At 44.8% G+C, this 16,534-nt stretch overlaps 1 protein-coding gene across 1 annotated transcript; it reads right to left on the reverse strand.

The window, feature by feature from the left end:
• Positions 1 to 1,590: 1,590 nt before the first annotated feature.
• On the reverse strand, positions 1,591 to 12,464 carry LOC116967721 (52 kDa repressor of the inhibitor of the protein kinase-like). The gene is made up of 5 exons (XM_033014327.1): positions 12,448 to 12,464; positions 9,044 to 9,169; positions 7,616 to 7,884; positions 7,012 to 7,157; positions 1,591 to 1,677 (listed from the first exon to the last, which is right to left on the reverse strand). Exons 1-5 carry the CDS (start codon positions 12,462 to 12,464, stop codon positions 1,663 to 1,665), a joined length of 573 nt encoding a protein of 190 aa, XP_032870218.1. The 3' UTR covers positions 1,591 to 1,662.
• Positions 12,465 to 16,534: the final 4,070 nt, after the last annotated feature.

A 16,534-nucleotide genomic window follows, 5' to 3' on the forward strand; every position in this document is an offset into this window, starting at 1 on the left:
ATGAGGACTCGACTATCTGAGCTCTATGATCTAACTACAGTGAGAGATGGAACAGGCCAAATAAAATTTTCAATATGCCACAGAAGTAATAATTTTTTTCTTACCTTTCCTCCTTAATGGGGAACCTGAAGAAAGACAAATCGTGTTGCCTACATTGCCGATTGTCGATTGTTTTTCGCAGGAGTGGTCCATCTTGAGCACATGGTATTGGGGGTAGGGTGTTGACATGGATAGACAATTGGTTGGTAGACAGGAAGCAAAGAGTAGGAGTGAACGGGTCCTTTTCAGAATGACAGGCAGTGTCGAGTGGAATGCCGTAAAGTTTGTTATTGGGGCCACAACTGTTTACCATATATATTAATGATTTGGAAGAGTGAATTAGGAGCAACACTAGCAAGTTTGCGAAGGACACAAAGCTGGGTGGCAGTGTGAACTGTGAAGAGGATGTTAGGAGGTTGCAGGGTGACCTGGACAGGTTGAGTGAGTGGGCAGATGCGTGGCAGATGCAGTATACTATAGATAAATGTGAGGTTATCCACTTTGAAGGCAAAAACAAGGGGGCAGATTATTATCTCAATAGAGTTAGGTTACGTAAGGGGGATGTGCAGCGAGACCTGGGCGTCCTTGTACACCGGCCACTGAAAGTTGGCTTAGAGGTACAGCAGGCAGTAGAGAAAGCTATGGAATGTTGACCTTCATAACAAGAGGATTTCAGTATAGAGTGAAGAGGTTCTTCTGCAGTTGTATAGGGATCTGGTGAGACTACATCTGGAGTATTGTTGTGTACAGTTGTGTTCTCTTAATTTGAGGAAGGACATCCATGTGATTGAGGCAGTGCAGCGTAGGTTCACGAGATTGATCCCTGGGATGGTGGGACTGTATATGAGTAAAGATTGAAAAGACTAGGCTTGCATTCACTGGAGTTTAGAAGGATGAGGGGGCATTTTATAGAAACATATAAAATTATTAAAGGACTGGTCAAGCTAGATGCAGGAATAATGTTCCAAATGTTGGGCGAGTCCAGAACCAGGGGCCACAGTCTTAGAATAAAGGGGAGGTAATTTAAGACTAAGGTGAGAAAAAACGTTTTCACCCAGAGAAATTTGTGAATTTATGGAATTCCCTGCCACAGAGGGCAATGGAGGCCTAGTCACTGGATGGATTTAAGAGAGAGTTAGATAGAGCTCTAGCGGCTAGTGAAGTCAAGGGATATGGGGAGAAGGCAGGCACGGGTTATTGATAGGGGACGATCACCCACGATCACAATGAATGGCGGTGCTAGCTCGAAGGGCCAAATTCCCTCCTCCTGCATCTATTTTCTTTGTTTCTATGTTTGTTCCGCTATATGATCTGTGGATACGAGTGCAGAGGCCGAAGCGAAGGTCCTATCTTAGGGCAGAAGGAAGATACTCCCACAGAGTATCTATTCCTGCCCATTAGGCTCCCATTGTGATGAAGAACACGCAGGCATGGAAAGTGGAAAATGATTTATTAAAGTTTAAAATGTGAATCTCTTAAAATATAAGAACATTTTAAATGTCAAAGATGAGAATAATTATTTCTTGTTGTGCCTCTTTTTGCTACTCACTGCGTCTTTATGTTTCTTTGGTGTTGATAAAAAAAAGAGACAATTTAAATATAGAGAGATTCAGCGGTCAAACTTTAACCAAGAAAATCTGATAATTTATCTCAGAAGTCATCATTCAATGAAGCACACTTTTGTATCAGCACGCATATATACACACACACACACACACACACACACACACACACACACTCACACACAGAGCCTCCACCTCACACACACTCACACACACACACACACACACACACACACACACACACACACACACACACAGACTCACTCAAACGTTTAAAGCCTCCTGTAGAGGCTGCTGCTGTTGAAGCAAATACGTGCTTTAAATAACGTCCAACAAACACACTCACCATTGACAGAGTAGTCAGCTCTCTTGAATTATTCAGCGGTGTCTTCACTCGGTGCCTTCTGCAGTCAGCGCCATCTTGCCACGAACCGGAAATGACGCACACAGCGCCACATTGCCGCTTTATCCATCCGCATACTGTTGCGACGATTTTAAGAGCCAAACCAATTAGGCAAACACTTTGCAAGCATCCAACACATTTTCAGAAGAGTCTTTAAAAGCCAAGACAATTTGGCAAACACTTTGCAAGCATCCAACACATTTTCTGAAGAGTCTTTAAATGCCAAGACAATTTGGCAAACACTTTGCAACCACATCAAGGGGGCTCGCCGTGGAGTAGACGTGCGTTCAGTGTTATATGCCGCTCAGAGAGCCGTGACCCTCTCACTTCCTCTGCCTTGCAGAGACTGCGTGAGGCACAACACTTCCCGGTTTTATAGTCCCTCCCCCCTGGGACTCTGAGTGAGCTGGCCAAAAATGACAGACGTAAGTGGCGGCGGTCACTCGGAAATCAAGAAACAGAAAGTCGAGAGCGATGAAGATCTTAGTTTTAGTAATATAGATAAATAAATCGTCATTGGCACGATTTTGTATGGATAACAATCAAAATTTTCAACTACGTACATAAACAACCTGTGCGGACCAACTGGCTGGAGTTTTTACGGACATGTTCAATCTCTCACTTCCGAGGTCTGAGGTTCCCACCTGCTTCAAAAGGGCATCAAAAACCTAGACCCACTGCACTTCGCTTTCTGACACAACAGATCAACGGTGGACGCAATCTCGCTGGCCCTCCACTCTGGTCTGGACCACTTGGACAACAAAAACTCATATGTCAGGCTGTTATTCATTGAGTACAGCTCGGCATTTAATACAATCATCCCCTCCAAGCTGGTTACCAAACTCGCAAAACTGGGTTTCTGCGCATCCCTCTGCAATTGGATCCTCGACTTCCTCATTCTCAGACCACAGTCTGTTCGTATTGGTGGAAATGTGTCAAGACTCGATAACTATCAGCACGGGAGCACTTCAAGGCTGCGTGCTCAGCCCACAGCTGTACTCACTCTATACTCATGACTGCGTAGCCAGTCATAATCCGAACTCCATCATCAAGTTCGCTGACGACACCACTGTTGTGGGACGTATCACTGATGGGGATAAGTCAGAGTATAGAAGAGAGATCGAGCAACTGTCCATATGGTTCCAGCACAATAACCTTACCCTCAATACCAGCAAACCCAAGGAAATAATTGTGGACTTTGGAAGGAGTAGGATGGGAACCCACAGTCCCGTTATATCAACGGTTGAAAGGGTCAAGAGCTTCAAATTCCTGGGTGTGCACATGTATGAAGATCTTTCCTAGTCCTAGAACACTGGTTCAATTATTAAGAAAGCACATCAGCGCCTCTACCGGAGAAGATTACGGAGAGTCGGTTTGTCAAGGAGGACTCTCTCTAACTTCTACAGGTGCACAGTAGAGAGCATACTGACCGGCAACTTGAGCACCCAGGAGAGGAAGACTACAAAAAGGAGTAAACACTGCCCAGTCCATCATCGCCTCTGACCCTTTCATCGAGGGGGTCTATCGCAGCCGCTGCCTCTAAAAGGCTGGCAGTATCATCAAGGACCACACCATTCTGGCCACACACTCATCTCCCTGCTACCTTCAGGTAGAAGGTACAGGAGCCTGAAGACTGCAACGACCAGGTTCAGGGATAGCAACTTCCTCACAGCCATCAGGCTATATAACTTGGCTCGGACAAAACTCTGAACATTAATAGCCCATAATCTGTTATTTGCACTTGATCAGTTTATTTATTCATGTGTGTATATATTTATATAATGGTGTATGGACACACAGATCTGTTTTGTAGTCGTTGCCTACTATGTTCTCTTGTGCTGAAGCAAAGCCAAGAATGTCATTGTACCATCAGGGACACATGACAATAAACACACTTGAACTTGAATAGTATAACTTCAAATACATAATTTTTTTAAATTATGCACTTTACGTATGTCCCACTTTTTGAAGTTTTTTACATCTCCTTTTAACAGTCAAGTTATACATTTTCCTATTCTTGAATTTGAGTCCATAGTGCATGTGGATACTGACAAATATAGCTACAATTCTAACCTTGACTCTATTGCAGCACAAGTTCATGTCTTTGTATTGCTGTGTGTTATGTATTGCTGTGTTTATTAGATGGGAAATGTTATCCCTGGTCATGTTAACATCATCAAATTCTGTGCGGAACACTTGCTCGCACACTTCACAGAACCCAAGAAAGTATTCCGAAGGCACCATCAATGAGCCAAAGTCAGACGTTGATGTGTCATAGGCTTTATGATGGATGAATATGAGTGCAGGATCAACTACAGTGGTATCAGTTCGTAAGAGAACCTCTCTGCACGTGATGCATTTTGACGACAGTTCGTGTGAAGTAATGATCCTGTGACAGATGTGACCTGCGATGTAAGCTAGTGTATTCATGGGATCAAGTGAAATGCTGCAGACTGCATTGTGCTGTTTTGTTTTATTTGTATGAGAGATAGATGGAGATGTTTTCTTGACTCTGTTTTTTTTTAGTGTTTGCCATGTCAAGATAAATGTGTCTGAGTCGGCGGAACAGTTTGCACTCACAGATGGCTTGATCAGTTCAGCCACCATAACCATCCGAAAAGCACATCGAAATTCCTTTGCCGATGGATTTTACCTGAATCCGGCCTTTCGCCGAATAGTGGAGAACACATTCTCCACAACATCCTGATTGATCCTGGATGTGAACATAAAACGGGCGTCTGTGCTTTCTTTGATGTGCTGCCACAGTTGTGAAATGCAAGAAATTGCAAGCCGCCATCCCTTGACAAACAACACATGTTTAGCTCCAAGCACCGTCAGGTTTTGGAGTACAGTCAAGCATGATTCAAAGAATTACTTATGTGCAGACTTTTCTGACATAGGCCTCCTTAACGTTTTGGCGTCCTTGTAAAACCTGCTGTTAAAGGAGTCAAAAAGTCCATCAACCATTTCAATAAACTCTGCCGTATAAACAGCCTCCCCAGGTAACTTTCCAAGAGTTGCATAGGTGTAGACACCTGCTGCTGCTGAATGGCTAAGCACCTGCGCAGCCTTGTTGACTCTCATTTTAGAGAAGCTGTTGAAAACAAAATGGCCTCTGGTTAATTTATGGGCTTTTCTAATGGGCAACTGTGAATCATGCTCATAAAATGTGTAAATATGTGCCCATTTGATATGTTTTTTTTCTGCCATCCTCTCCCTTGACCTCAGAAACATATTTCTCCCAATTTTATCGAGTGTTTTTCAACAAGTGGGGTGGGTCATGCATGCAATATATGATAAATGGATACCTCTGTAGTTGATCCTGCACTCATATTCATCCATCATAAAGCCTATGACACATCAACGTCTGACTTTGGCTCATTGATGGTGCCTTCGGAATACTTTCTTGGGTTCTGTGAAGTGTGCAAGCAAGTGTTCCGCACAGAATTTGATGATGTTAACATGATAAATGGTAGGGAATTGAAGAATACAGTTGAACAGAAGGATCTGGGAATAACCGTGCATAGTTCCTTGAAGGTGGAATCTCATACAGATAGGGTGGTAAAGAAAGCTTTTGGTATGCTAGCCTTTATAAATCAGAGCATTGAGTATAGAAGCTGGGATGTAATGTTAAAATTGTACAAGGCATTGGTGAGACCAAATCCGGAGTATGGTGTACAATTTTGATCGCCTAATTATAGGAAGGATGTCAACAAAATAGAGAGAGTACAGAGGAGATTTACTAGAATGTTGCCTGGGTTACAGTTACAACCTATCTCTGTAACTAAGTTACAGAGATAGGTTGAATAAGTTAGGTCTTTATTCTCTGGAGCGCAGAAGGTTAAGGGGGGACTTGATAGAGGTCTTTAAAATGATGAGAGGGATAGACAGAGTTGATGTGATCAAGCCTTTCCCTTTGAGAATAGGGAAGATTCAAACAAGGGGACATGACTTCAGAATTAAGGGACAGAAGTTTAGGGGTAACATGAGGGGGAACTTCTTTACTCAGAGAGTGGTAGCGGTGTGGAATGAGCTTCCAGTGGAAGTGGTGGCGGCAGGTTCGTTGGTATCATTTAAAAATAAATTGGATAGGCATATGGTAGAGAAGGGAATGGAGGGTTATGGTATGAGTGCAGGCAGGTGGGACTAAGGGAAAAAAGTTGTTCGGCACGGACCTGTAGGGCCGAGATGGCCTGTTTCCGTGCTGTAATTGTTATATGGTTATATGGTTAATAGATATTGGTTCCCCCGTGGACGAAGAAAGGATGGTCTTCCGTCACACCCAAGTTGGAGTATAGTCGAACTTTGCTTGGGCTTTGGTCACAAACAACGGTCTTGGGCTGTAGTCCAATAGCCTTAACCTTCTGTAAACATTCATTAAGTAATGTTTTCAGTTTGTCAGCCGTTGTGCAGTCCCGTGAAAGAAAGTAACCTACAGGTTGCTTCCATTTCCCCATCAAGCCTCTAACCGTGAAAACAAGAGCATGGTTGGCAGGCCTTGACGTCTTCCCTAGAGATCCAAAGTCATCAAAGCCCTCGACTGAATCCTCAGTAATATTGTAAGAGAGGCTTGCACGTAAACTCATTTCGTCAAAGGAGACTACACATAGTGTATCTCTCTCTGACATCCCCGCAACCCTGTCTTTCTAAAGTTCAAAGATCTTAGGGGGAAACCCAGGCCGCACTTCAATATTGCACAACCACCTACGTAGTGATGAGATTGATGGAAGTGTGAAAATGCACTGGCAGAACTGATATGCTCGGGGACTGGTGGTAGAGGGACAAGGCAACTACCTTGTCTGAATAACTCTATCGTCTTCCTCTTGCACTTCTACGTCCAGACGCATTACGCAACTGCGACGCAAAGAAAGACAGTGCTGGTTCTTGTAAAAATTCACCAGCCCCTCTGATCAAGTCACTGATTGTGTTACTTTCTGTAGTATTCTTTCCCATTGATAATTTGGTCTGTTGTACTCTTTTTTTGAGGCGGAAAGTACGATGTCTTTCCTTCTTCAGAGCTCTGCTGTCATTTACATTTGGTGTGATTTGAAGATCAGGTGTTTCAGGAATTGTAGGGACACTGTTGGGTTCTTCCCGCGGAACTTTGTCTACAGCTGAGCAGTAAGAATGTTCTGTCTGTATGTTGTGTGGCACTGCCAATACAAAAAAAAAAAAAAGGGGAATGAAATGGCAAGCATACTAATTAAAAAGATTAAGCATATACATGTAAATATATCAGCATCTACTACTAATTATAATTAAAAATAGATGTGATGCACCAATTTCAATCTACCAGAAGAAAAACATGATCTTGATATTTTTGAAGATTTTTTATAAATTAAATCATTTTAAATGTTGTAATAATTCTGCTTGAGGAAGTTTTAAATGGGTGTTCTTACTTGAATTAAATACTAGTACGCTTCCGCCAGCCACACTGTGTAGTCTTATGTGTGATTATGGTTTTGTGAATATTTCACAAATGAAAATTAAAGTACCATACATGCCATTACATATTGACCATTAGCAATCATATCAGTTTGGATACAATTTTTTTCATATTTAGCCAAAGTGAGAGAATATATTTTATTTTAAAAAGGAGACAATTACTTGCCTCTTTGCTGTTTTAAAGGCGTTGGTGAGGATGGGAGGTTCTCATTCGTCCTCTTGAGTAGCCTGCATTGGGAAGACAGACGTTTCGGCGGGTTAGGAATGTCGAAGAGCGTTGGAACTGCATTCCAATTTAGTCTGTTGTTGGTCCGCTTGTTGGAAAACTGGTCAAGTTCAAAGTGTAAAGAACAAAGACAACAGTTGGCTGACAAGTACTCCGTAGTTCGGTGTAGGAGATCTTGTCGACGAGTATTCTGGACCCACCGTTGACATCTGAAATTACAGGAGATATCATTTAGGATTAACTAATAAGAAAAAAAATGATCATAACTATATGCCTGCACAGTGGATGGCATATCACTTAAGTGCAATTGTTTTCAGTTGTGTGGAGAGACCTGTATATTGACGATGCTTTTTGCCTCTAATATGTCAATTTACCTTAAATGTAGAAGAGCTTATTAAAATATTCTTACAAAGACCATTAAGTATTGTCTTTCTGTCCTTTTTATCCTCTATCCAAGCCATAGCAGAGCTGCCAACTCTCACGAAGAGGTAAGGGAGGGAGAGAGGTTAGGGAGGGAGAGAGGTAACGGAGGGAGAGAGGTAAGGGAGGGAGAGTGGTAACGGAGGGAGAGAGGGAAAGGAGGGAGAGAGAGAGAGATCGAGAGAAGAGAGGGAGAGAGAGATTCGAGAGAAGAGAGGAGAGGGAGATCGAGAGAAGAGAGGGGAGAGAGGGATCGAGAAAAGGGAGAAGGATCGAGAGAAGGGAGAGGGGTCGAGAGGGAAGAGGGATTGAGAGGGGAGGGGGGAGAGGGAGAAGGGGGAGAGGGAGAAGGGGGAGAGGGAGAAGGGCATGAGGGAGAAGGGGGGGAGGGAGAGGGGGGAGAGGGGGGAGAGGGAGAGGGAGAGTGGAACGATAGCATGTTATAACGCGCAGCCGTCCCATTCCGACCAATGATTATAGAGCAGAGCTCCTCTAGTATCGTTGATTGCAACCGCCGCCGCCGAACCCCCCGGCCCACCATTGCACCAAAGATGACAGAGCAGAGTTGTATAATCTTTGATTGCACCCTTCTTCACGGCGGGTTTGTGATCTTTGCTTGTGATGTCTCGACATTTCGAGGGACATAACGGGTAACAGCCGCCGCGTTCTCGGACTCGAATCTGAGCTCGAAAAATCCCGTGGTCACTGGGCCTAATGTGGCCCACGGGCCATATTTTGCAGACCAATCCCTTACAAGAACAAAACCAAAAACGTACAGAAGTGTTCAAATTGTCTTTATTATTGTGGTAAGTAAAGATCTATTAAAAAATAAGTCTACTAACTTTCTAATGTACCGACAGACCTAGTTTCCCAATGGGAGATGGGAGAACAGAAAATAACATTTTCACGACAGAATATCGACAGAAAATAATAATAATATTTTCTTACCTTTCTTTTTTATTGGGGAAGCTAAAGAATGCCAGATCTCGTCGTTTAGATTTACGATTAGAACAGTTGATAGCAGTAGAAGCCCCTCTAACCTCGCTGCATACTTCTTTAAACCCCTGAAAACTCCTGCAAACCCATATTAACACCTCTACACCACTGTAAACACATCTAATAATAATAATAATAATGGATGGGATTTATATAGCGCCTTTCTAATACTCAAGGGGCTTTACATCGCATTATTCATTCACTCCTCAGTCACACTCGGTGGTGGTAAGCTACTTCTGTAGCCACAGCTGCCCTGGGGCAGACTGACGGAAGCGTGGCTGCCATTCTGCGCCTACGGCCCCTCCGACCACCACCAATCACTCACACACATTCACACACATTCACACACAGGCAAAGGTGGGTGAAGTGTCTTGCCCAAGGACACAACGACAGTATGCACTCCAAGCGGGATTTGAACCGGCTACCTTCCGGTCGCCAGCCGAACACTTAGCCCATTGCGCCATCTGTCGTCCCTAAACCACCGTAAACCCTGTAAACTAAACCCCTGTAAACCCTGTAAACCCCTGTAATCTAGTCTAAGCCCCTCTAAACACGTCAACTCCTTCAATCCGCTCTAAACCCCTCTAAACCTCTATAAACATTCTAAACCACACTAACCCCCTGTAAACCGCTCTAACCCCCTGAAAACCACTCTAAACCCGTCTAAACCTCTTTAAACCCCTCTAAACACCTCTAAACCCTATTAATTCCTCCGAACCCCTCTAAAGCCCACTAAACCACTGTAAACGCCTCTAAACCCATGTAAACCCCTCTAAACAACTCTAAACCATTCTAACCCCCTCTAAACTCCTCGAAACACATCTCAACCCCTCTGAACCCCTAACCACTCTAAACCCCTCTAAACCCCTCTAAGGCCCTGGAAAACACATCTAACCCCTTCAAACACCACCTCTAAACACCTCTACCCCCTGTAAACCCCTGTAAACCTCTGTAAACGTCTCCAAACAACTCTAAACTCATCCAAACCCATGTAAACCCCAGTAAAAAAACGCTAAACGTCTCCAAACAATCTCTGTAAACCCATCCAAACCCCCCTCAAAATCCATATAAACCACTCGAAATCCCTCTAAGCGCCCCTAGCCCTCCAAACTCCTCTAAACCACTCGAAACCACTCTAAATCCCTCTAAACTAGAATGTTGCCTGGGTTACAGAGAAAGGTTGAACAAGTTAGGGCTTTATTATTTGGAGCGCAGAAGGTTAAGGGGGAACTTGATAGAGGTCTTTAAAATGATGAGAGGGATAAACCCCTGTAAACCCTGTAAACCCCTGTAATCTACAGGGTCCGAGTTGACGTGGATAAGCTTTTCCCACTGAGAGTAGGGAAGATTCAAACAAGGGGACATGACTTGAGAATTAAGGGACAGAAGTTTAGGGGTAACATGAGGGGGAACTTCTTTACTCAGAGAGTGGTGGCTGTGTGGAATGAGCTTCCAGTGAAGGTGGTGGAGGCAGGTTCGTTTTTATCATTTAAAAATAAATTGAATAGTTATATGGACGGGAAAGGAATGGAGGGTTATGGTCTGGGCGCAGGTATATGGGACTAGGGGAGAATACGTGTTCGGCACGGACTAAAAGGGTCGAGATGGCCTGTTTCCGTGCTGTAATTGTTATATGTTATATGTTATATGTTATAAACGCTTCTAAACCCTTCTAAAGCCTTCTAAACCCCTCTAACCCCTCTAAACACACTCTAACCCCTTAGAAATATTTCACCCGTCGAAGCCTTTTCAAACCCACTCCAAACCCATCTAAATCCTTCGAACCCCCACTATACACCTCGAAACCCCTCTAAACACTTCTAAGCGCTTTTGAGCCCCTCGGAACCCCCCTAAGCCTCTCTAAAGCCATCTAAACCCCTTGCAGCCTTTCTAACCTCTTCGAAACCGCTCGACACCCCTCTGAACCGCTATAACCCATCTAGCCCCCTCTAAAGCACTTCTAAACACCTGTAAACCCCAGTAAACCCTCTCAAAACGTCTATAACCCCGTATATACCCCCTCTAAACCACTCACATGTCCAGACTTAAGAACAGCTTCGCACAGGAAGGAGCTTCAGATGCTGGTTTCAAACGAAGATAGACACACAATGCTGGAGTAACCCCGCGTGGCAAACAGCATCTCTGGAGAAACGTGTCTCGAAAAGGAACAGTGCGAGTTTGCACTGACAAGCGAACCCCACACATTATCGATGTCCTACACGCACTGGGGACAACTTACAGTTAAACCTGTATATCTACAAATCTAAGCGTCTTTGGAGATTGGGAGGCAAACCGAAGATGTCGGAGTAAATCCACGCGGTCAGGGGGAGGACGTGCAAACTCCATACATACGGTATCCTTGGTCGGGATTGAACCCGCGTCTCAAGCGCTGTAAGGCAGCAACCCTACCGTTGTGCCTCTGAGTTGGATAGCTTTAGCTGAGAAACACAGATATAACATATGTGGTCATAAAAAACTGGAGTAACAGCGGGCCACGCGGCATCTCTGGAGAAAATCCACGCGGTCACGGGGAGACATACAAACCGTGCGGACAGCGGCCGAGTCGGAATCGAACCCGGTCTCTGAACGAGAGGCAGCTGTGCCACTGTTTAATGGCGCGCTCCCCTAAATCCGAATTACTGGTGCCATCCCCTAAATCACCATTTATTGGTGTCCTCCCCTGATTCACCATTTAATGCTGCGCACTTTGCGCACCAGGCTCGCACTTTTTGCGTCTGATCGCAGTTTTCGCACCAGGCTCGCACTTTTCGTACCAGGCTCGCTATTTTCGTAGCAGGCTCGTACTACTCTCTCCAGTCTCGCAATTTTCGCAGGGGCCTCTCTAAACCCCTCTGACCACCTCAAAACCCCTCCAAACCCCACTAAACACATCTGAACAACTCTGAACGGCTCTAAATCCACCTATTCCCCTCTGAACCCCTCTAACCCCCGTCTAAACCATCTAAAACCCTCTAAACCCGTCTAAACGACTCTGAACGTCTCTGAACGCCTCTGAACCCCTCTAAACTCATCTGAACCCCTCTAAACCCTTCTAAACCCCTCTAGACTCTACAAAACTACTCTGAACCCGTCTGAACCCTCTGACCCACTTTAATCCCCTCTAAACCCCTCTGAACACCTCAAAACCCCTCAACACCACTCGGAACCCCAGTAAACCTCTCGGAATCTCTCTGAACCACTGTCAACCCCTCTGAACCCCTTTGGAAACTTCTGAACCGTTCTGAGCCGCTCTGAACCCATCTGGACCTCTCTAAACGCTCTCAAAACCACTCTAACCCCCTCTAAACCCCTCCAAACCTCTCTGAACCTCTCTGAACCGTCAATTACTGAATTACCGAATTATTGGTGCCATCCCCTAAATCACCATTTATTGGTGTCCTCCCCTGATTCACCATTTAATGCTGCGCTCCATATTTCCCCATTTATGAGTGCGCTCCCCTAATTCCCCATTTACTGAGGCTTGCTCTTTTTGCACCATGCTCGCAGCTTTCGCAGCAGGCTCGCACTTTTCGCACCAGGTTCGTACATTTAGCACCAGGCTCGCACTTTGCGCACCAGGCTCGCACTTTATGCGTCTGATAGCAGTTTTCGCACCAGGATCGCACTGTTCGTACCAGGCTCGCTATTTTCGTAGCAGGCTCGTACTACTCTCTCCAGTCTCGCAATTTTCGCAGGGGCCTCTCTAAACCCCTCTGACCACCTCAAAACCTCTCCAAACCCCACTAAACACATCTGAACAACTGAACGGCTCTAAATCCACCTATTCCCCTCTGAACCCCTCTAACCCCCGTCTAAACCATCTAAAACCCTCTAAACCCCTCTAAACGACTCTGAACGTCTCTGAACGCCTCTGAACCCCTCTAAACTCATCTGAACCCCTCTAAACCCCTCTAAACCCCTCTAAACTCTACAAAACTACTCTGAACCCGTCTGAACCCTCTGACCCACTTTAATCCCCTATAAACCCCTCTGAACACCTCAAAACCCCTCAACACCACTCGGAACCCCAGTAAACCTCTCGGAATCTCTCTGAACCACTGTCAACCCCTCTGAACCCCTTTGGAATCTTCTGAACCGTTCTGAACCGCTCTGAACCCATCTGGACCTCTCGAAACGCTCTCCAAACCACTCTAACCCCCTCTAAACCCCTCCAAACCTCTCTGAACCCCTCTGAACCGTTAATGTGGATTAATATGAGGTTATCCACTTTGGTGGTAAAAACAGGAAAGCAGACTATTATCCAAATGGTGGCCGATTAAGAAAAGGGGAGATGCAGCGAGACCTGGGTGTCATGGTACACCAGCCATTGAAAGTAGGCATGCAGGTGTAGCAGGCAGTGAAGAAAGCGAATGGTATGTTAGCTTTCATAGCAAAAGGATTTGAGTATAGGAGCAGGGAGGTGCTACTGCAGTTGTACAGGGTCTTGGTGAGACCACACCTGGAGTATTGCGTACAGTTTTGGTCTCCAAATCTGAGGAAGGATATTATTGCCATAGAGGGAGTGCAGAGAAGGTTCACCAGACTGATTCCTGGGATGTCAGGACTTTCATGTGAAGAAAGACTGGATAGACTCGGCTTATACTCGCTAGAATTTAGGAGATTGAGGGGGGATCTTATAGAAACTTTCACAATTCTTAAGGGGTTGGACAGGCTAGACGCAGGAAGATTGTTCCCGATGTTGGGGAAGTCCAGGACAATGGGTCACAGCTTAAGGATAAGGGGGAAATCCTTTAAGACCGAGATGAGAAAAATATTTTTCACACAGAGAGTGGTGAAGCTCTGAAACTCTCTGCCACAGAGGGTAGTTGAGGCCAGTTCATTGGCTATATTTAAGAGGGAGTTAGATGTGGCCCTTGTGGCTAAAGGGATCAGGGGGTATGGGGAGAAGGCAGGTAAGGGATACTGAGTTGGATGATCAGCCATGATCATATTGAATGGCAGTGTAGGCTCGAAGAGCCGAATGGCGTACTCTTGCACCTATTTCTATGTTTCTATGTATCTATGTAAACCTCTGAAGACCCCTGTAAACCCCTGTAACAGCAGGTTAACCCTACAACCCTCTTTAAACCTCTGTAACCCACTCTAAATCGCTCTAACCCCGTCTAAAGTTCAGAAAACCACTCTAAACACCTCTAAACCACTGTAATCCCTCTAAACCTTGTCAAGCCCTCTAAACCCATCTACACCCCCGCAAACGCTTCTTAACCTCTGTAGACTCACTGTAAACCCCACTAATTATGGAGAGGGTCAGAACTGGACCAAGGGTTGAGATATTTGATTGGAGAAAGGCTAACTTTGATGAGATGCGAAAGGATTTAAAAGGAGTGAATTGGGACATCTTGCTTTATGGGAAAGATGTAGCAGAGAATTGGAGGACATTTAAAGGGGACATTTTAAGAGTACAGAATCTTTATGTCCCTGTTCGGTTGAAAGGAAATAGTAAAAATTGGAAAGAGCCATGGTTTTCAAGAGAAATTGGACAGATGGTTCGGAAAAAAGAGAGCGATGTACAATAATTAGAGGCAGCATGGAGTAAATGAGGTGCTTGAAGAGTATAAAGAACGTAAAAAGAACCTTAAGAAATAAATAAGAAAAGCTAAAAGAAGATATGAGGTTGCTTTGGCAAGTAAGGTGGAAGTAAATCCAAAGGGTTTCCACAGCTATATTAATAGCAAAAGGATAACGAGGGATAAAATTGGTCCAATAGAGAGACAGAGCGGACAGCTGTGCCTCCATCACAGTGAGGATTTTAATGCTGATAAGTGTGAGGTGCTACATCTTCGCAGGACAAATCAAAATAGGACGTATGGTAAATGGTAGCGAATTGAGGAATGCAGTTGAACAGAGGGATCCAGGAATAACTGTTCATAGTTCCCTGAAGGTGGAATCTCATGTGGATAGGTTGGTAAAGAAAGGCGTTTGGTACGCTAGCCTTTATAAATCAGAGCATTGAGTATAGAAGTTGGGATGTAATGTTAAAATTGTACAGGACATTGGTGAGACCAAGTCGGGAGTATGGTGTACAATGTTGGTCGCCCAATTATTGGAAGGATGTCACCAAAATAGAGAGAGTACAGAGGAGATTTACTAGAATGTTGCCTGTGTTTCAGCAATTAAGTTACAGAGAAAGGTTGAATAAGTTAGGTCTTAATTCTTTGGAGCGCAGAGGGTTAAGGGGGAAATTGAGAGAGGTCTTTAAAATGTTGAGAGGGATAAACAGAGTTGACGTGGATAAGCTTTTCCTATCGAGAGTAGGGAAGATTCAAACAAGTGGACATGACTTCAGAATTAAGGGACAGACGTTTAGGGGTAACATGAGGGGGAACTCCTTTACTCAGAGAGTGGTGGCTGTGTGGAATGAGCTTCCAGTGAAGGTGGTGGAGGCAGTTTCGAATTTATCATTTAAAAATAAATTGGATAGTTATATGGACGGGAATGGAATGGAGGGTTATGGTCTGAGCGCAGGCATATGGGACTAGGGGAGAATACGTGTTCGGCACGGACTAGAAGGGTCGAGATGGACTGTTTCCATGCTGTAATTGTTATATGCTATATGTTATATGTTATAAACGCTTCGAAACCCTTCTAAAGCCTTCTAAACCGCTCTAACCCCTCTAAACACACTCTAAACCCTTAGAAATATCTCACCCGTCGAAGCCCTTTGAAACCCACTAGGAACCCATCTAAATCATTCGAAACCCCACTATACACCTCGAAAACCCTCTAAACACTTCTAAGCGTTTCTGAGCCCCTCTGAACCCCCCTAAGCCTCTCTAAGCCCCTCTAAACCCTCTAAAGCCCTCTCAACCCCTTGCAGCCTTTCTAACCTCTTCGAAACCGCTCGACACCCCTCTGAACCGCTATAACCCATCTAGCCCCCTCTAAAGCACTTCTAAACACCTGTAAACCCCAGTAAACCCTCTCAAAACGTCTATAACCCCGTCTATACCCCCTCTAAACCACTCACATGTCCAGACTTAAGAACAGCTTCGCACAGCAAGGAGCTTCTGATGCTGGTTTCAAACGAAGATAGACACACAATGCTGGAGTAACCCCGCGTGGCAAACAGCATCTCTGGAGAAACGTGTCTCGAAAAGGAACAGTGCGAGTCTGCACTGACAAGCGAACCCCACACATTATCGATGTCCTACACGCACTGGGGACAACTTACATTTAAACCTGTATATCTACAAATCTAAGCGTCTTTAGAGATTGGGAGGAAACCGAAGATGTCGAAGTAAATCCACGCGGTCAGGGGGAGGACGTGCAAACTCCATACATACGGTATCCTTGGTCGGGATTGAACCCGCGTCTCAGGCGCTGTAAGGCAGCAGCCCTACCGTTGTGCCTCCGAGTTGGATAGCTTTAGCTGAGAAACACAGATATAACATATGTGGTCATAAAAAACTGGAGTAACAGCGG

The sequence above is a fragment of the Amblyraja radiata genome, chromosome 41 (assembly GCF_010909765.2).
Source record: "Amblyraja radiata isolate CabotCenter1 chromosome 41, sAmbRad1.1.pri, whole genome shotgun sequence".
Taxonomy (NCBI): domain Eukaryota; kingdom Metazoa; phylum Chordata; class Chondrichthyes; order Rajiformes; family Rajidae; genus Amblyraja; species Amblyraja radiata.

Coding starts and splice junctions, on each gene's coding strand:
- LOC116967721 (XM_033014327.1), bottom strand. Junction 7,885..9,043: donor TTCCCCAATAAAAAAGAAAG/GTAAGAAAATAT, acceptor CTGTAATTTCAG/ATGTCAACGGTGGGTCCAGA. Junction 7,158..7,615: donor GCCTTTAAAACAGCAAAGAG/GCAAGTAATTGT, acceptor TTGTATTGGCAG/TGCCACACAACATACAGACA.